The 21,904-nt window shown below is 35.4% G+C and overlaps 1 protein-coding gene across 1 annotated transcript; it reads left to right on the forward strand.

Moving 5' to 3' along the window:
- Positions 1-480: 480 nt before the first annotated feature.
- On the forward strand, positions 481-7,996 carry LOC133332348 (cytosolic 10-formyltetrahydrofolate dehydrogenase-like). The gene is made up of 4 exons (XM_061540747.1): positions 481-486; positions 5,123-6,837; positions 6,910-7,297; positions 7,365-7,996. Exons 1-4 carry the CDS (start codon positions 481-483, stop codon positions 7,992-7,994), a joined length of 2,739 nt encoding a protein of 912 aa, XP_061396731.1. The 3' UTR covers positions 7,995-7,996.
- The last annotated feature ends 13,908 nt before the right edge of the window (positions 7,997-21,904 follow it).

Below are 21,904 nucleotides of genomic sequence, written 5' to 3' on the forward strand. Positions count from 1 at the left end.
TTAAAAATTGCATTTCTTTCATTGCTTTTCAAAATCCAGTAAGAGAAAAACAAATTGTGTTTGTTTTTAATTTTTTTCATTTCATTTAATTTCCTTTGAGTGATTAAAACCAATTGATAATCTCTGGAAACACTTACCTACACATGCACACAAACTCATAGCCACAGCTAAGATGTTCTATCAGTAAAACGAAATAAATAGAAAACTGGACTCAACGCCATCGATTTGTATAAATAGGCAAAGATGTGTTCGAATTTCATTCAATACCGTTTTGAAATTTATTCAGAAAACATCAAGAGGAAAACAGCGAACTGTTTGAAAAAAGAAAATATAAAATAATCAAAAAGAGAAAATTTTGAAATAAATTAACATAATTAAGGAAAAGAAAACATATTTAGAATATTTTAAATGTGTGTGTTGTGTGTCTAAAAAGTGAATTTTGATTAAAAAGTGCATTAGAGGAAGAAAACTATATTCAAAATGAAAGTGAGTAAAACAAAATATTAACAAATGTTATTATAAATTTAAATAGTGGACAAAAGACAATATTGTGAATATAATTTTAGGCCAATTTGGCTTTGTTACTATACACAAACATTTAATTAAATTAAAATTAATTATTGAAGTTAATTTTGCTATTAAAATATTAAAAAAATATCAAAGTTTTTTGTAAATTTCCAAAAAATCCATTTTCTAAAAGAGGCTTCAAATCTGCTATGACATGGCGAAGAAATGTTAGCGTATTAACGATACTCTAGCTTCATAATAAGTCGTTTTAAAATTCTGAAACCCTGCCTAAATTAGACTTTTAAAGCAAATAAATAAAAAAAAATAAATAAAATTACGTAAATTGCAAAAACAAAAATATAATATTATTTATAATATTAGTCACTGAATAAATATAAAATCATTCAAAAATAAGCTGAAAGATTTTTTCTGAAGAACATATTCTGTTAATATGTATGTATTAGTTTTCCAAAAATGGAATTTTGCTCTCTCAAGGAAAATATTGCTTAATATAACAGAGCCAAAATAAAATTTGAGTAAAATGATTTTTGGCTGTTCAATTTTGAAATATTATAAGAAATTCTTGGTTGGATTTTTCAATTTTTTTACACTTCTGGTCGTACAACAGTTGATTAAATATCAGCTGATGTTACCGGGAAATCTTTACATAGTAAAATTTCCTTGAAGGAAATTATAAACACTCCGTAATACAACTGCCAAATTTACACTCCCATTTTAGTGGGTTTTTTTGCGTAAACGAATAACATGCAGTAATAATTTGTACAAATTGTTGAGTAAACGAACATACCTGTTATTATTAGATGTAACCATGGTATTATTACATCTACCATCTGATTGCAATGTTTTTCTCAAGGTGGCTTAAGTGGGCCACACACGTAAAACATGTGCGTTCGATCGGTGTGAATCGAAGCAATGTTTGACGTGTGTGGTACGGTATTCACACCGATTTGCCGGTGCGCACACCGAAAGAAATTAAAAATTTTTAATTCTGTGTATGTGTGTGTTTTGTTGAAAAATTTCATGGAGTACGGATCAGCGGACAATGTCAAACATACGCAAAAAAACCTTTTGGAAGATTTTTTGATGTTTTTTACACATATTCTAGAGTGTGGCAAATAAAAATATTTATTACGGAATAAAATAAAAGTATTTAATAAATTTATATTAAATAAAAATATTTGGTATTTTTTCCGTCACCACTATCGCTGTCCATCTTAACGCTTCAAAAATAAATACGAAATGAAGTTTTGTGGATCCGTTTGACGTGTGTGGGCTAGGAGCTTCACACCGATCGAACGCACATGTTTGACGTGTGTGGCCCACTTTATTCTATCAAACCAAAACAAATATTCTGTGTATGTGTGTGTATTGTTTTTTATACTTACCTTGCTGGCTTGCTACAGAACGGTTGTTCCATAAGCCGAGCTTAAAAACGATTTCCAAGCGCGTCGGTCTTGTGCGCAAATCCACCAATTTGGAAGACCACGTTCCAAGATTTTTTTTCTACTTGGTCTTTCCATCTAATTCGTGGCCTTCTACGGGAACCATCACAACATGACCTAGCCACCGTAGTCGCTGCAGCTCTATACGACTGACTATGTCGATGTCCGCGTATAAATTGTAAAGCTCATGGTTCATTCGACGCCGATATTCACCGTCGACGCAGATCGGCCTGTAGATCTTTCGCAGAATTTTTCTTTCATACACCCCAAGAGCTGCCCCATCTGCTTGCGCAAGTACCCATGCTTCAGATCCATTGTTTTTTATAGCATGTCAAATAAATTCAAACTAAATTGACTATATATTCAAATTTAATAAAAAGGATATTTTAGCGCGTTGTCTGGAAGTAATTACTCTGTTATGAATGAAACAAACATCCCACGTAATTCCCTACTGGATTTTGGGAAGAAATCATAACCTTCCATTCATTTTTGTCGTTTTTAGTTATGCGTTGAAAAAATATCACATAAACACAACATGTTGGGTATATTTGTTTTATATTTGACAGAAGAAGCCACTGCATACATAGTTGTTTTTTTTTTGTTATTCATCTCAAGCTGTCCTTCCTTGTAAATTTATTTATCTCTTAAATGCCTTCTAATAGATGCCACCCTTACACATCATTTTCATCAACCAAAAATAGTTCCCCTAAGCTTATCATCACTTAAAATTCGTTTTCTGAAATATTCTATTCAATTTTTTGTCTGTTTAAAAGATTTCTAGTTGCAGTATTATCGACGGCAACTGAGAAAAGTTGCTACTCATAATCATGATGCAATAATAAGATGATGTATCAAACCAAAAACATTTGTTTTTGTCTCGATTATCTGTCAAATTTTTCCTTATATTATTTCAAATGTTTGGCAACACTGCCAACACTGACAGTTAATCGAGACATCAGCTGCGCTAAATGGACTACCTATTCATTGTGCCATGCTCATAATTTTAAGTTTTATTTCAGTGGCGTTGAAATCGCAACTGGAGTTTCGTTGCTTTCCATAATCGACCCATTAAATTTATTTGTTTATGTTTTCATACCAATACCTCAAAATATATAGATAACATTTTAGTCAGCTGTAGAACGGATCAGCTGTTCATTTTAATTAAATTTCTTTCGGGATAGTCTGTTGCATTAAAGCAAAATACATACAGTATATCAAGAATGAGTTCACACATTAAATAAATTAAAATAGTTTTTATGTCTGAATATTTTTGTGCGTCTATCGATGTTTCTATAAATGCTAAGTATACCTTGCCATTGATTGACATGCATCCCCAAAACATTATTGATATTTTTGCAAATTGGACTGTTCGGATGATGTTCTGCCTATATATTGCTTATAGCGGGTTGCACCAAACGCTGATGGACCCATATTTATAATATAACATAATTTTGTATCATTGCGAAATATAACGTCGTCCCAATATTCAGTAGGGTGTGAAATTTTTATATTGGCGCATGAATATCTCTTGTCTAAAATTGCTGCGGATAGTAAGTCTTGCTGCTCCTGATAAGTCTTTGTTTTTTAATATAGTCAGTCGAACAGTTTCGTGACAAACTTTAACACCACACTCTTCTTCGAACATATTGTAATAAAATATATTTGAATTAATAAAATAATAATGATAATAAACTCCCTAGCAAGCGTCCTTGTGGAAATTTAAGGGTTTTGTCTAATTTTGCCCCTTTTTCTATGAGTCCCGTATTTTTCCCCGTAGTTTAAATTATTCTCTAAATTCGTTTTAAATTGTTCTCTATATTCTATTTTGCAAGAATCAAAAATAATTCTGATGGTAGAATTTGTAACATTCGAATACGAACCCATTTAGATAATTTGAACTGTATACACAAATTAGTACTGTGCACATTTTTACCGTCTTCTCCATATTAAAAATCTCATAACTTTAACAAAACTGTGTATTTTTTTTTTAGATTTTTCTTTTGATCTGTGACCTGATGACTAGGTCTTGACATATGAAATTCATGGAATATATATCCACTAGCTGTATATTAAATATACGCTCTAAAATATTTTGTTGCCTGTGGGAAACATTGGGCCACAAAGAGTTAATTTTGGGCTTCGGAACACCCCCTCGCTTTAACTTAAATTTTCCCTCGTTTTCTGCTCGATTTTATAGATTGTACATCATCTTTCGTACAACTGAAAACATTTCCGACAATTCGATGAAACTTTTCCCCAACTGAAAATTGGGGTAATTTATGTATTTATGCAGCTGACTATCCGATTAAATGTCAAAGTGTGAAGTGTCTACGTGAACTCGATTTGGAATGTTGCCAACCATTATAAATATTGCATCAGTTTATTATTGCATCATGATTTGTTTGTAATTTCCCAATACCTATTAATAAGCTCACCCAAAAAGCCAATATATATTAATAAGGTAACCCAGCAAGCGAAAGTCAGCTGTTTTTCTCAAGCATTTACATTTTCTAAATGGTCATCAATTCACTATAATGAATTTTGACAGTAAAGTTGAGAAGCAGCTGATATGCAGCTAGTCTCCCTGGATAATATTTTTAGTAGACCTTGGCTTTCATACTGTGAAGTAAAAATTTGTATCAAGATCTATTAATAGATCTTAGATCCAGTTTGCGAAAGTCAGCTGTTTGTTCTCAAGACTAATGTCAAAAATGTTGTTGTTTACGTTTTCATAATGTAAGCCAATTCATAATAATGGATTTTGACAACAAACTTGAGGGGCAGCTGATAAAACAGCTGGTCTCCCTGGATGACATTTTTAATAAGCTTTGCATCATTATGTCTACTTGATTTTGACGTGTAGTGTTGAGAAATTTTACTAGATAAAATTTGACAGCTAGTCGAATAAAAAACATATACTAATTATTGCATCATGCTTGATGCCAATATTGACAATTCACATTGATTAGTTTAAACAAATATAAAGCTAGGTTTACATCCAACATACTTAATTAAGATGATTTTTTAAATAAAATATTAACACATATGTTTTAGTGATCAACACATTTTTAATTTGTTATTTCAATAAAGTTTAAGTATATAAAACATAATTACTTCAATTATCATTTTTCTCTCTCTCCCTTTCTCTCCAGAATCCCTTGCGCATTGCCATCATTGGCCAAAGTAATTTTGCTGCCGATGTTTTGGAACTTCTCCTTGAGAAAAACTACAACATCGTTGGTGTTTTTACAATCCCAAACAAAGGCTCGCGTGAAGATATTTTAGCAACCACTGCCAGTCGTCACAATATTCCCGTTTTTAAATTCGCATCATGGCGTCGCAAAGGTGTTGCCATACCCGAAGTACTCGAGCAATATAAATCGGTACAGGCCACCCTAAATGTCCTACCCTATTGTTCACAATTTATACCAATGGAAGTGATCGATGGCGCTGAATTAGGTAGTATTTGTTATCATCCATCGATATTGCCAAGACATCGTGGGGCCAGTGCTATATCATGGACATTGATCGAAGGTGATGATGTGGCAGGATTTTCTATCTTTTGGGCTGATGATGGTTTAGATACAGGACCAATTTTGTTGCAAAAACAGGTGCAGGTTGAACCCAGTGATACTTTGGATACGCTGTATAAACGATTTTTATATCCTGAGGGTGTGAAGTCAATGGCAGAGGCAGTGGATATGGTAGCTGCGGGTAAGGCACCTAAAATTACCCAGACCGAAGTGGGTGCCACATATGATCCGGCCATGTTTAAGGAGGATAATCAATATTTGAATTTGAATCAATCGGCAGAGGGTATATGGAATTTTATAAGAGGTCTTGACTCGGTGCCGGGAGCTTTGGTGACGGTCGTTGATAAGGATCAGGGTGTGGAGGAAAATATACGTTTATATGGTGCTCATTTGTATCAGGATAAAGCAATTGGCCAGTCAAGGGAGCTATATTTGAAAGGTCTCAAGTATCCGGCCTATGTCCATGACAAGGGATTACTTATCCAGGGTTTGGATGGCCGATATGTCAATGTTCGTCGCTTGAAGCGGGGCTCGAAAATGATTAATGCATGTGATTGGTTTAATGTGTCCCAAGGGGTGCAAATTACCAATTTCTCAGAAGATGAACTGAACAAAAAAGAAGTTTTAAATAAAATTTGGTTTTCGATTTTAAAATGCCCCATTGAGGGCGACACTGACTTCTTTGCTGCCGGTGCAGGTTCCATGGATGTGGTTCGGCTGGTTGAGGAATGTAAGGAGGCCTTTGATGTACCGCTGGAAAATGAAAATGTGTTCATGGCTCCCGTTTTCGACGAATTCTTTGGAGAAATTGTGAAATGTTTGAGAGATGGTTCTTCGTCCGGCGGTGCCAAGGTCCACTTCGATGGCTTTGTAATGAAAGCCAATAAAAAAGAGATTTCCATACCCACTCAATTGTTCATTAATGGAGAATTTGTGGACGCCGAACAGAGACGTACCTTGGATATTATAAATCCCACAAATGAGGAGCTTTTGTGTCGGGTGGCCTGTGCATCCCGCAATGATGTAGATAAGGCTGCCAACGCTGCCCACAAAGCCTTCTATGGGGCGTGGCGTCAAATTTCGGCAAGGCAAAGAGGACAACTTATGTTAAAATTGGCGGATCTAATGGAGCAACATAAAGAAGAATTGGCTACCATTGAGTCGGTGGACTCGGGCGCCGTATATACCCTGGCCCTTAAGACCCATATTGGTATGTCCATTGATGCTTGGCGTTATTTTGCCGGTTGGTGTGATAAAATACAAGGCAATACCATACCTGTGAATCCTGCCCGGCCCAATAATGTTTTGACTTTTACCAAAAAGGAACCATTAGGGTGAGTAAAAGAATTCCGATAATTTCCCGAAGCGGAGAATAATTCGATATTGTTTTTATTTTTTCCGTTTAGTGTTGTGGGCCTCATCACACCCTGGAATTATCCTCTCATGATGTTGTCCTGGAAAATGGCAGCCTGTATTGCCGCCGGTAACACCTGTCTTATAAAACCTGCCCAAACTTGTCCACTGACGGCATTGAAATTTGCCGAACTTACCGTCAAGGCTGGATTTCCTCCTGGAGTAATTAATGTGGTCACCGGCAAGGGTTCGGAAGCGGGTCAGGCCATTTTGGATCATCCTCTAATTAGGAAATTAGGCTTCACTGGTTCCACGGAAATTGGTAAAACCGTGATGCAAGCCTGTGCCAAGTCCAACCTCAAGAAATGTTCCCTGGAACTGGGTGGTAAATCGCCATTGGTTATATTTGCGGACTGTGATTTCGAAAAGGCCGTGAAATATGTAAGTTATGATCAAGTATGCTTACAAAACAAACGTCTACAATAACTTTCCCTTTTCCTTTTCACAGGGCATGTCCTCGGTGTTCTTTAACAAGGGTGAAAATTGCATAGCTGCCGGACGCCTCTTCGTTGAGGATCGCATACACGACGAATTTGTCCGCCGCGTGGTAAAAGATCTTCGTTCCATGGTCATTGGCGATCCTTTGAATCGTTCCACAGCCCATGGACCACAAAATCATCGGGCCCATTTTGAAAAACTTATTGAGTTTTGTGAACGTGGTGTTCAGGAAGGTGCCACCTTGGTATACGGTGGCAAACCGGTACCCAATACGAAAGGATACTTTTTCCAACCCACCGTCTTCACCGATGTTGAGGACCACATGTTCATTGCCCAAGAGGAATCGTTTGGTCCCATAATGATCATATCGAAATTCCATGGCAGTGATATTGAAACGGTTATGCGTCGTGCAAATCGTTCGGAATACGGTTTGGCCAGTGGGGTATTTACCAAGGATATTGGCAAGGCTCTGGCCTTCGCCGATAACATTGAAGCCGGTACAGTGTTCGTAAATGTTTACAATAAGACTGATGTTGCAGCACCATTTGGTGGTTTTAAACAGAGCGGTTTTGGCAAGGATCTTGGCCAAGAAGCTCTAAATGAATATCTGAAGACTAAATGTGTTACTATTGAATATTAGGTTAAGATCGAAATGTTAGGTTAAGTATTATTGTGAATGTGTATTTATAAAAATAATAGTTTTAAATTTTCTTAATAAAATACTCATAATTTTATATTTAAGATGTGTGTGCGTGTGTCGTTTGAGAGGTTCCCAAAATCTATAAAATAAATCTGTTAATTACAGTCAATTATTTTGGAAAATGTGTGCAAAAGTAACATGTGAGGATACGCCAAAACGAAGAGTCCTGAATTCTTTGCTAGACTACAAATCGATGGGTTCCAGGTTAAAATCTCAAATATCTCTCTTACACACCATCCAAATGTCTCCGAAACCTCTTTCATACTAATATTATATAAACCCTTGGCATCATCTGGATATGTGGATAACACAAAATAGGAATGGCGGGAGATAGCGCCGCCCAGAGGGAAATGACAATACTAAATAAGCATGGACAACAACCACTGCAAATATACAATGATGGGTTGTTTCTAAGCAATGATAGATGGTAGTCCTATAAAGTGGGACAGGCTATAGCAGACCAATTATCTACATAGGTGGGATAGAAATACAATGATTAAATTGCACAACGTAGTGCAGTTACTATAACCTAATGAGTGGAAAGTTTCGTTGAAATCGGTTCAGAATTAGATCTAACTCCCAAGTTTCGTTGAAATCCAGATTTGGATATAGCTTCCATACATATTGTCGTCTGATTTTAAGTATCAAACTCTTCATGTTTGTCAAATTGGCATGAACTTGTGCACAACGTACAACATTGAGCATAGAATTACGTAACTGCGTTTTGTAGAAATGCAGACTAGCTCATATTAATTTTCGACCGACTATGTGTTATTTGGGCTCCAAAATATTACCGGATGTCCTATTGATATTTGCTTTAAATCGTTTTACATAATTTTATCCCATTGTAACAAACGACTCGAATTCTACTTTTCCTACTCATAAGTACGAATTCCCAAAACTACCTCAGCAGGATGCTTTCAAATAGTAATAGTAAGTATAAATTTAAGCATTTCAGATCTATCTGTTTTCCAAAATCCAAATCGTTCCAGATTTGGTATCATTCTGTAGTATTCATACCATATATTACAAACCTATCTCAATGCTACACTCCAACAGTAATCTTAGTGGCAACTTTCAGGATTCCAGTTCTACACGTTCACCAAATCCAAATTGTACCAAATTTAGCAGCATATAAATTTCACGATTTCAGCCCTGTCCGTTAACACAGAACGAATTGTAAAATATTTTGTACCATTTAGTACTCTTTGGTCCCATAAGTACGTATTTCACTACCTCAATCCTATACTGCAACAGTAATTTTAATTCCTAAATTCTTGAGTCCTGCTCTAACCTTCACACATAATTAACTTGTACCAAACACAGTAGCATTTAAGCACCATACTTCCAAATTTTCAACAGCAACCATTTCAGCTCTTCACACAAATTTAACTTGTACTATATTTAGTATCATGTAGTACTTTTCCTACACATAAGTACGATTTATATAGCCTACCTCAACCATGTACTCCAATAGAAATCCTAATTCTTACTTACAGGATTGCATCTCTATACGCTCAACTAAATGCTAATTTTACCAAATTTAGTACTTTTCATACACATAGGTACGAAACCATTTTCATACACCAACACCTTTACCCAACCTTTATTCCATATAACATTTCAAGATTCTAGCTATATGTTCCGAATATATAAAACTAGCAGACCCGGCAAACGTTGTTTTGCCTTATTAGAATTGCATCAATATGGGGTTGGTCAAAATTAACGAATTCATGGAAAATATATTTCAGACCCTATTTACCAATATTAAAATTATACAGACAGCCGCAGCTCGTCTGTATAATAAATTAAGACACGACACGGTGCTCCCGACCGTACTGTTTGAGTGGTTGTAAGTCACTGATTTTATTTTAAAATATTTATCCTTAGGTTCTACTTAAACAACTCTTTCTTAGCCTAATCTCAAACACAAAATACTTATCAGTAAACTATTTGTTCTAATAATAGAATTTGATCTGTGGAGAGTTTTCCCATCGTGTGCGTCATAAAATCTCACCACTAACAACAACAGTCTTATCAGCGTTCCGTGTGGGATTTTAGACTCTTATCTTAAAACACTCCAACGATCAAATCTTCTGTAACACAGAATTCTGTTCAAAGTATTTTGAACATGCTGACGACTCGCAAGAAGAGCTGACAAATTAAATGTCTGTTCAAAGCATTTTGAACATGCTGACCACTCACAAAGGGATGACAAAAACAATATTTATTTTATTTTTAAATAGTTTGATCCCTTGTGGTGTTTTCTTAAATCTACTCATACATTCTTATATAAATCTAAAGCAATGTGAGCAGAATTATTCTATCAGAATACATATTACTTATTAACAATAATGAACTATTATATACTATAATTAAGGAAATAATAAATAAGATCAGCCTCTAGGTAACAGCACACACGATTCGTCGCAGCCAGTTTTCTATGGGACCGCGATCAAAATTTCCTCCACCTTCGTCTACTGCTTTCATCATCCAGGCAACACCATTTCTTTGTGGCGATTTCTTCTTCCACTCTTCATTGACCGTAGGTTTCTTACTGCGACAATGCACACCATCGACTTCTTTGCGGCTTTCTTCATTGTTTTCAATTTTGACTACAGCTTTTTCTGTTTTTGCGTATGATTTCTTATGTGCCAACATCTTTCTAAACCTGGAGAAGTGATTAAATTTAACACAATTAAAATTACCTTCGGGGATTAGTGAACTGCAGTCCTTTTCCACCTCACACATCACTTCTTCCTTGGCTTTTACATTCATGTAGACAACATCACTATTTTCTTCTACATTGCTTTCTTCAGGAATTTCTTCGTCTATGGAGTAAACATCACAATACTCCTCCTCATTCTGTAAATCGACTTCTTGTTCCTGTTTTTCAAGATCGGTGCCATCATCTTCCTTTTTCATAAGCGGGTCAAACTGCAGGATTTCTTCTTGTCTTTGCTTTTCATAATCATCTGTTTCTGTTTTATGTTTATTCTCCAGTGGACTGTCTCCATCACTGCTTTTTGTAACTAAATTCCCTCCACAGTGAGGGCTTGCCGGGGGCACCAAAATATCATTGGAGGGTTCCAGCTTATTACACAGCTCCTCCTTTACCTCAAAGTATATGTCCTCCATACGCTTCAATTTGAAGAACATATCTTCAGAAAACTCCACATTTGAATTTTTTGGAATCAAATTTTTGATTTCCGTATATATTGCCTTCAAATATTCCATTTCCGATAGGGCTTTTTCTTTGGACATTGTAGGCAATTCCATTTTCACTTCATCGCATCGCTCAATTAAATAATCAGCTTCATTATATATTTCCTCTAATGCGAAATCATAAATCTTCATGTTCTTGGCGTAGATATGACAATAGAACTCCGGATAATTCCGTTTGATTCCATCCACTTTCTTTACCATGCTTTCACAAATTTGGGTCACCCGCTCCAGATCAGCATTTACTCCTTCATCATTGATTTCGAATGCAAGTTGGTCCAGTTCAGCCAACTTGTTTTTAATAATCTTCACCCATTCCTTTAGTAGACCTTCTGGCCGGAAGGGTATTCTTTCCGTTAAATATGCACATATGGCGTTCAACTCCTGCGCCTCTCGATTAAACCGCCTGTACATTTTCGTTCTCTCCTTCTCATCATCTCCATTTTATTTTATAAAAAATGTTCACCTAATAGAACAGAAAATTTGGCAATTCTTGAGCTCCTTACTCAAAATTGCTTTTATATATTTTTTTTTCACTTTTGCTGGTTCTACTGAGTATCTTACCACGGGTGGGGGAAAACTCAGTTTTTCGAAGGTCCAAAAAATATTAAAATTATACAGACAGCCGCAGCTCGTCTGTATAATAAATTAAGACACGACACGGTGCTCCCGACCGTACAGTTTGAGTGGTTGTAAGGCACTAATTTTATTTTAAAATATTTATCCTTAGGTTCTACTTAAACAACTCTTTCTTAGCCTAATCTCAAACACAAAATACTTATCAGTAAACTATTTGTTCTAATAATAGAATTTGATCTGTGGAGAGTTTTCCCATCGTGTGCGTCATAAAATCTCATCACTAACAACAACAGTCTTATCAGCGTTCCGTGTGGGATTTTAGACTCTTATCTTAAAACACTCCAACGATCAAATCTTCTGTAACACAGAATTCTGTTCAAAGTATTTTGAACATGCTGACGACTCGCAAGAAGAGCTGACAAATTAAATTTCTGTTCAAAGCATTTTGAACAACCAAAATTGTACGTCAAATTTCCACAATCAAAACATATTATGCATATTTTTTCCTCATGACGGTAAACCTTCATTTACTGATACTCCAGTAAAATAAGTAATATTGTTATTGTTAAATATTAATATTAAATTATGTCAGTATATGTGGTATTTCAGTTTATCAATTGATCGAATTTATTCCACCAAACATTTTTAAGTAGAAGGTTAACTTTTGATCCAACTACTCTTATCTCAAAAGATAATTACTATTCCTATTTTGATCACATACGATTAATAAATCCTATAAAAGTTGTGTGTTCAATTACTCCAATCTCCGACTTTTTATGTTTTTCTCAAATTTTTCTTTGGTAAAACTCTTCCCACTGCAATTAAAAACAATCGAAGAACAATCACATCATGAATAATATATTTGAGGAACCATAAAGGCACATATAAGATAGACACCTAGAGCATCTAATGCGCAGTTGTCTCGATGTATGATGCATATATATATATATATATATATATTCTTCCTGAATATAATAAATTGACAAAAATACCTACCATAGCTAGCTAAATTGTTGAGGTATTTGTAATATACATTTTGGTATATCCTATGTATATGTATTGACATTTTTCACAAATAAGGCCGGTTTTATTTCCTATTTAGAATACGTTCAAGTTTCAGCCAATGATTCAGATATAGTGTGGGATATATGTCATGTGTTGGTTTTATAATGTAAAAAATTGGCTCACCATTATTGTAATGAGGTTTAATTATATTTGTCCATATTTTGGCATAGTACGATTTTATGTACTTTGAATGTAGTAACAAATACCGTATATATTGCCTTTTATTCGGTATTTCATGTAGGATAAGGAATTTCTCTGTAAATTGTCGGTATAGTATAACTTTATGGTATTTCCCACATATCGGTCCAGCCGTTACTTCAAAATATTTTTTGCAAGATTTTCGCCGATTTTTCTCAAAATGTTCTTGCATAAAAGCCTTCCCTCTTCAATTACAGGCAAGTGAAAGAAATTTTGAGTCAAATCGGTGCCGGCGTTCTCAATTGATGAGTTACTATACATTTTTAAATCATTTTTATAAATAGATTTAAATTAATTTTACTTCAATTTGATAAGTTAATCTTTTTTCGTTTGACTCCCACGCGTATTTTACGAAAACAGGTTATGTATGACTCGGCGTCGGAATACTTAGCGTCGGCACACGCCGATTAAGCACCCAATCTCTAATCGGGCAAAACACAAAGAAGCTATATATCGCGCCATCTGTCGGACGAACTTAAAATTAAACACAAAAACACTACTCACGCCCCATAGGACATATACGTAAAGTTTGGTCAAAATCGATGCATTAGTTATAGTGAAAAACCACAAAAAAACTAAATATTGCGCCATCTGTCGGATGAATTTCAAACTTCACAGAACACTCCTCACGTCCCATAGAGCATGTACATACAATTTGGTCCAAATCGGTGCAGTAGTTTTTGAGTTTATCGATCACGAACATACACGTAATTTTATATATATATATATAGATAGAGATTAGAACTTAATTTTGTAAAGTTTAGTACTTTTCATACACTTATTAGTAGAATTTTCAAAAACCCCTTTGTACATCTTTCAAAGGGTAACATATTTCGTACCCTTCTAGTTCGAATTTCCAAAAACCCAGCCTTATCTCACGCCTATGCACAAACTAATGTGTGGGTTAAATTTCAAGCTTCAGCCGTTTTGTCGTCTCTTTTATATATTAAGAAGATTACTATGTAGCCGGTAATTACACCTTTTACTAATCCGGTAGTCCGGTCTATGGGGTTTCGTGTTCCCTTCGAGGTCGCCTCCAAGCGAAAAAAGAAACAGGTAAAATTGAAAATAGACCAATAGAAAAAAATTGCGAGAATGAAAAATCGCATCTTGTGATAATTGCAGTCCGGTTCAAAAAAATTAAGGACGAAAAGGACATACAAGGAATCGAGTTAGAAGAACGAAATGTTCTATTCCTTTAAGAATAATAGGGTCGTCAGCAAAAAATGATCACTCCACATCTCCTAACTTTGACATATGGCGAATTTTTATTCCCTTCACCACACTGTGGTACAGGGTATTATGTCTTTGTGCATATGTTTGTAACAGGCAAAAGGAAACGAGAATATGCATAGAATCACTTTTTGAGTCGATTTATGCATGTCCGTCCGTCCGTCTGTCCATGTTAAATTGTACACAAAGTACAGATCGCATTTATCATCCGAAATGGATAAATGCGTTCGTCCGTGGGCCAAACAGCTCATTTGTTTGGCCCAAGGACGAACGCTATTGAAATTGCATATAAAGTCCCAAAATATGGCCGATTGTCACAAAATTTTGCAGAACGTACTGATTTTAGTATAAACTAACATGTGGAACGATTTGTTGAAATCGGTTCTTATTTATATATATAGCTCGATATATATATTTTCGTCCGATTTTAAGCCAATAATGAACCAAAGACCCAAAATATGGCAGATAGGCACACAATTTTGAACCTAACTTGTGGCAAGTTTCCTTGAAATCGGTTCAGATTTATATATAGCTCCCATATATATTTTAATATTATATTTTAAGTAAATGGCGCGTCAAGAACCCAAAAATATGGCCGCTATGCACGAAACGTACTGAAGTTAATATAACCTTAATCGTTAAAATCGATTCGGATTTGGATAAAGCTTCGGTATATACTTTCGCCAGATTTATGTAAAGGGTGCACAAAACATTATCAGATTTCGTTTTGTAGAAATGCAGACTTAACGTATACGACTTCATGTTAATATACGAACGACTTCATGTTAATTGGGCTTCAAATAATCAATGGGTGTCCGATTGGGATTTGCTTTAAATCGATTTACATAAATTTGTACCATTGCAAACAAACGACTCTATATATGTTCATATGAAAAAATTAGCAAAGGTTGCAGAATGACATGTCTATGATTGATTTAAGTCGGTTCAGAGTTAGATAAAGGACACTTATTTTAGTTTATTCTATTTCATGTTAATGGTCCTTCAAAAATTCGACGTTTATAAGGATGCATCTGTTGAATATACTCAAAGTGGTGAAGGGTGTCATATATCCGACATTACTGTTCTCCTTACTGGTTCTTTCTGGGGTTTTCATATACTCACTAATAGGAATTTTCCGCTAACCAAAATCTTGTTGCACAGTGTTATTGTAACCATATCTCATATCTGTTAAGAGCTATTATAAAATATGTTGGTATAAACTATCGGAAATAACAAGATTTACAATAATGCTTTCACTCCTTGTTTAGGAACTACTTCCAACTTATGGTCTGAGTCCATCAACTTGGGCAAGCGTGGCTAATGATCTTAAGCCTTCAGTTTTCGCTAAACGAATTTGAGTCGGGGGGTCCGGACTCGGAGTGTCGCGATTTTATTGAAATTTTGGTTTGCTTAAGTATTACATTTGAGAAACGAGATTCTAATCTACTATTGGTTGTATAAAAATGTAGTAATATCAGAGATGTAATTTTTTGTACTATTTACAGATTATTTACATAAGTAACCGTTACTTTCAAATATTTAAATAAGAGTTGCATTTTAGTATTTAAATGATTATATTGTAGTAATTAAATTATGAATAATAAATAAATAGAGTTGATCCGCTACAAATTTTTATTTGTATTTACATCCACTGTGTTGTTTTACAAATTGCACATTCAACCATAAATTCCCATTGCATCTGTTCGCAATTGTCGGAATGCACCATCGTCATATATAAGATCACACACATACATACATACATATGGGAAATTACAAAAATCTTGTAAATTCCTTGAAGTTGAGGTTTGCAAGGTTATAACTCGCGAAATATGAACATATTGCATATAATTTAAATTCAATTCTATAAAATGAAGTGTTCTTGTCAAAATCTTGAAATATTGGTAATAAATAATAAGTTGCGTGGAAGCTGTGATGGTGGTAATGTAAAAAAATGGGTGAAAATGTGTTGAAGCCAACGAGTTTTTTTGTGTTCGTTCCCGATTTGTGGCTAAACTACACAACGCACACACATGTGATCAGTGACTAAGTTGCAGAATACCCCATGAACAATATGGTTCTAATGTATGATTTTTCGATATAATCACTGCATCCACCCAAAATGGATGCTGACATTTTGAAGCCGGATTTTCGGTGTTTTTTGAATTTTTCTTATAATTAGGATGCGCATCCAGACAATAGAATAAACTAATTATAGGATCGTAGAACTCGTGATTCTGCTTCGTTTAGTGTATATCTCATGAATGTGCTCACTGTAGCTTCTTTGCAATTGGGTTCCAAAGACGAAAATTTAGTGCGTAAATTTTTATAAAAAACATATTTTTTTAGTCTAAAATTAAGAAAGTCCATTCCAATTCCGTGGAACCCCGCGTGATTTTAGTTTTTTTACGTGCCGGATCTAATGAGCCCATCCATGTTCAATTCCGCCCATTAAAACGGCGGATATAGGTACCTTGAATGTGGGAAAAACTGCAAAAACTTATTTTGACAAATTCGCGTAAATAATCGCGGTTTTCTTCGAATTAATTTTACATGCATTTATGCTTGTATTGTGAAATTCGCGAATCTGCGTGGAAATGGGTCAAAAATACATTGATACGCGAATAATATGCGTATTTTATCCAAAATTGATTGTGGAGGCACATCCGCGGTTCTTAACCGATCCTTTTAAAATAGGTGTCCTTTTGCGTATTTTCATAGGAGATTACTAAAATCGGATGCGCATAAAAATCGTATGCACGTTGCGTGATTTTTAGCCATTTTTAGGGTTTTTGCATAGTAAAGTGCATCGAGTGGCACACTTTGACCGCTAAATTAAACATTGAAAAATTGATAATTATTGAAAGACATTGATTCGGTTTATACGAAAATCGCATGCGCATCAACTGATTTCAATTAATTCGCGAATTGCAAGCTTTTCAATATTGATCATTTTTATGTATTGTAAATGCAATATATTTAGCCATTAATGACGTCGAAACTCTTATCAGATGAATCTGCCGATATTTAACAATCATCTAAAAGAATTTGCAGAAGAAAGCGTTGTATATTTTAGAAGATTAAGGCAAAACCGTATCCTCTTAACCATACTAAAAAAATCGAAAATTCAAAAAAAAAAAAAATAGTTTTATTTCAAAAATTAATTTATTTTATTTTTCGATATCTTCATGTTTCTATTTGTTTTTCGCGACTATTAAACCGTATTTCAGTGTGATTTGACTAGTATGCAAAGAAAACAATGGTGTTTAAGCATTTGTGAAGAAATTCGCGAATTACAACGAATAGGAATCCATTTAATATATATTTGAAATACAAGATTTAAAACCGCTATAACTTTTGTGCGCAGCATCCGAATTTGTGAACGCGAACAGATTTCGAATCAGCATATTTTTCTTAACCTATGTACCAAAAATCATAAATGTGCTCGCAAAAAAAATTTTCAAAATTTTTTTAATGGAATTTTAAAAGAATTTTGTAATTTCCCATATAGTATGTGTCAATATGCTTGTCCAACGACATGTTAACCCATATGTAACAATTCCGAATACAATCTAACAAAAAATGCAAGCAACTAAACAAACGGGCGGATAACGAAAAAACAACAACAACAGCAACAAAAAACTGTAACAACAAAACAATGTTAAAACTTTTCTTCTTCTATTTCATCCTCTTTTTTGTTAACAAAAGTCTGTTAACTCTTGAAAAGGAAAAAAAGAAAACGACGTCTATGGGTGGAGTAGAAATAGAAATGAAGGCTAAGAAGTATCCGGGGTACATGGAGGACATGAAGAGGTTACAGCTTAACAAAGACTAGTGGATTTTTGTGGAAAAAACAACTGCCACAAAAAGAACAACAACACTAAACAGTAGGAATAAACAGTGACCATAAAATGACCCACTTTAAGTAGTTATGTTTGTATGTGAGTCAGTGTGTGATCGTATATGTGTGCGTATGAGTATTTAAGATTTTCATTTCTGTAGTGTGGTAGTTTTTTTTCTCGCCGCTTGGGCATTAAGTACAAAATGTTGTAAAATATTTGGCTTAAATGCTTGAAAATGTTGTGGACAAGTATACAAAGAAAAAAATAGCGAAAAAAAGAACAAACGAGAATCAGCACAAGGAAGAAAAACTGTTTTCTTTTTTATTAAAGAAATGAAAAAAAATTGGCAATCGAGGTTGAACTAAGGATGTCTTACACAACTAAGAAGTACACAACAAGTGGACCTGAATATAATCTAATCTTCGCAGTCGTACAATCTACCGATTGAGGGATCAGTACAACCACCTATTGGATATTTCATTGGCAAAATCCCAATGAGCTACTGCGAGAAAGTCGGCCAAAAGGATTTACAGCAAAATCTGGATGTAGGATTTCAAAAAATATCTGAGTTGAGTTTTCACGTCGTAGAACTACTTTTTTTCTGTCTCATATCAAGAGAAAGAGAGAAAAAAATTCATTGTAGGGATCGTACCAGGTCATTGTAGGATTAGACCGTTTACATCCAAATCGGACATTAACGAAGTTGGCTCTCCGGGTGATACGGTTGATAATGGCGACCGTACATCCTTTAACCTAACGTAGAATATGCACAGTAATTAATAAGGTAAAATAGATAAATGGTGCATGCCCTGACATTAGCTGTCGAAGGTACTACCACAAGCCCACATAAATTAAAAATTAATGAAGGAACCACAGATTTCTGAGCCAGATGGTACTCTTATTACTAGTCGGAAAGAGAAAGATGATTAGGTCTGTGGAAGAGTAGGCCAGAGAAAAAAATCCTTCCCCTAATTCGACGAGCATCAATTCCACGACAAAGAAGATTGAAGAAGAATCCATAGGAAGAGGGCAACAATATTAGATATTTCAATAAATCTGAGAATCATTACAGGAACAACAGGGCAATATTAATGAGGACGATCGCAGCAGACAAAGGTAAGAAATTGTCGTCTTAGACAAAATTAGTCAAAAAGCCTACACGTCGAGCCCGTCCTCCGGCAGCTGCTTCAATCCACCGGATTGACTCAAAGGAAAACTTCGACCAGAGGCTGTACGACAAGCAAGCCGCATCCCATGTCTAAAAAGACTGCAGAAGGTAAAAAGGAATACCAGAACAATACGAACGAGAAAGAGGTTAGCAGACAAATTTAAACCGCCATCGTAAGAAAAAGTAGTCAAAAAGCTCAACATATATGCCGGAATGCCTGCTCCGAACACTTTTGATCTGATCTATAGAGTAGTGTAAATAATGTGAGGAATAAGTGGTTCTTCTGGATTCGAGGTTATTCGGTATCGAGCCGGAAACTGCAGTACTGCGTTCGTATAGAAACATTGGGCATTGGTTTTGTGATGTCCGACAGAACCGCATCCACTTCAGACCTACTTCAGTGACATGCACCGAATGTGGATAATGGGTGCATTTCGAGGTCATTATGGACTACACCGATAGGAGTTATATTGCGGAGCCAGCACATTGCCCAGTGACGTCGGAATACGAGTGGGGTGCACTTAAATGTGGAATCGTTGCTTAATGTTTACACACCGATGCCTGATAATAAAGTAACCTGTCATTTCCTTCAGATCGGACCACCTCCCTATCATTGCCTCCATTGATAGGCTGGGACACCTTATAATATCTAAACATCGTTCCTTCCTAAAAGCTGATTGAGGTGTTCAACCCATACCTTTCTGATATTCCATAACGACATAGATATCGTAATGCATGCGTTTTTTCTCTGATAACTATGCAAATATCCCTCACCACAGTCGCACTGTTCACCATTTGGACGGGTAAAATCAAACTCCCGCTAAATACAATGGTTGATGGACAAATTCCAACGACTGAATAAAGTTGTCGCTGAACATTATTGTCGATGGAGAACAGATTCCGATCACGAATTACCCTACGATATCGGGTGTAACGTTTGATACCATTTTCTAGACGTTAGCGCAATCAACTGCAATGATATGGGAATTGGGAAATTAGGTCCTCAAACTCGCGGGGCGGCAGGACTGGCAAGCAGAATTTGCTGTAAATCAGTAGGACGGTGTGGTTTGTGAATGTAAATCATACGCAGTGGAAGAATATTCAGAATTACCTCTACATCTCATTGAAAGGTCATTGGCCCTAGAAAAAATGTGAGCGGAGTAGTATAGTCGGACGGGGTCGACGATATGATACCCTAAATAACTACCACTGAGCTTTAAATTTTAGCGGATCTATATTCCGAGCCAGGCACATATTTCGCGATATTTACACTCTCCTTACCGATTAGATGTCAACAGCTTCTCTGCTGCATCATGATAGCCATTCGAATTAGTTGGTCAGACCACCTTCTACACGGAAATTTTGTGACCTTCGGATTATACTTGTGGCCTCTCAAGTGACTTGAAAAATCACACGAAAATAAAGTTATCGGTGAATTTTATATCCGAAATATCATCATCATCGAAAATTATAATTTCCTAGCTATCGGCGCTACATTTCCAACCTATAGTGTGAGAATGGTAGTTTTAAACAATATCGGAATACGCAAACCCTTTTAAATAGAATGAAAATTTTGGAATTGTTCACAAAAAAGTTTGGGTCCATTTGACCCGCTAAACATTGATGGATATCATCAAAACAGTCATGCTTATTCTTTGGCCAGCCCGCTTTCCGCTTTCCCGCTTTCGGGTCATAATTTTGGCCTTTAAAGCGTCCAGAAAAAAAACAGACAGAAATAAAATAAAATCCATTTCATCCCCCAAATGTCAACCGATCATTACAAAAAGCAATAGAGTCTTTGGCCACTACACGTCATACATTTAAAAAAATTGTCAGTTCAATATTAAGCGATGGGAAATCCGATTTGTTTCAAACTTTGCAAGTCGTAATACTTTTACCAAATATTCGGACTTGGACTAGACTTGGTGAAGATAATAGGATGTGCAAAGATTGATTTAAATCGGACATTCCATTCGCCTATTATTGGATTTTTAAATATTGTAAATTTTGAACATTTGTGATGGAGGTACCACAGGGAGTGGATTAATGGTTCCCATGTTCGCTCTTGATCTAGGCTTGCTACAAAAATAATAGGATGTGCAAAGTTTTGTTTTGGGACGCATGGTATATTTTGAGAGGATTTAGTGTTTCACTATTGGACATGTGGTGATACGTCGCCCCTTTATCTGCTTCTAAAACTATTCGACCATTGAATATTTATTGTCAGTAGCTCTTATAGATATCGGTGGGTCTTATAGAAGACCAGTTGGACTCATAGATGGCCAGTAGTGTTTATAGAAGACCAGTTCGTCTCATTGAAGATCAATTGGTGTAATAGAAGACCAGGTGGTCTTGTTGAAGAACCCTTGGTTTCATAGAATCCTAGTCGATGTTATTGTAGACCAGTTGGACTTTTTGAATTAAAGTTAGCTTTATAGAAGACCATTTGGTCTTATTGAAAATACCGGTTGGTCTCATAGAAGACCAGTTGGGTTTATATAATACCAGTTAATCTTATTGAATTCCAGTTGATCCCATAGAAGACC

Source organism: Musca vetustissima, unplaced genomic scaffold (genome assembly GCF_032173495.1).
Source record: "Musca vetustissima isolate MV318-11 ecotype Yass unplaced genomic scaffold, APGP_CSIRO_Mvet_v1 utg4395, whole genome shotgun sequence".
NCBI lineage: Eukaryota > Metazoa > Arthropoda > Insecta > Diptera > Muscidae > Musca > Musca vetustissima.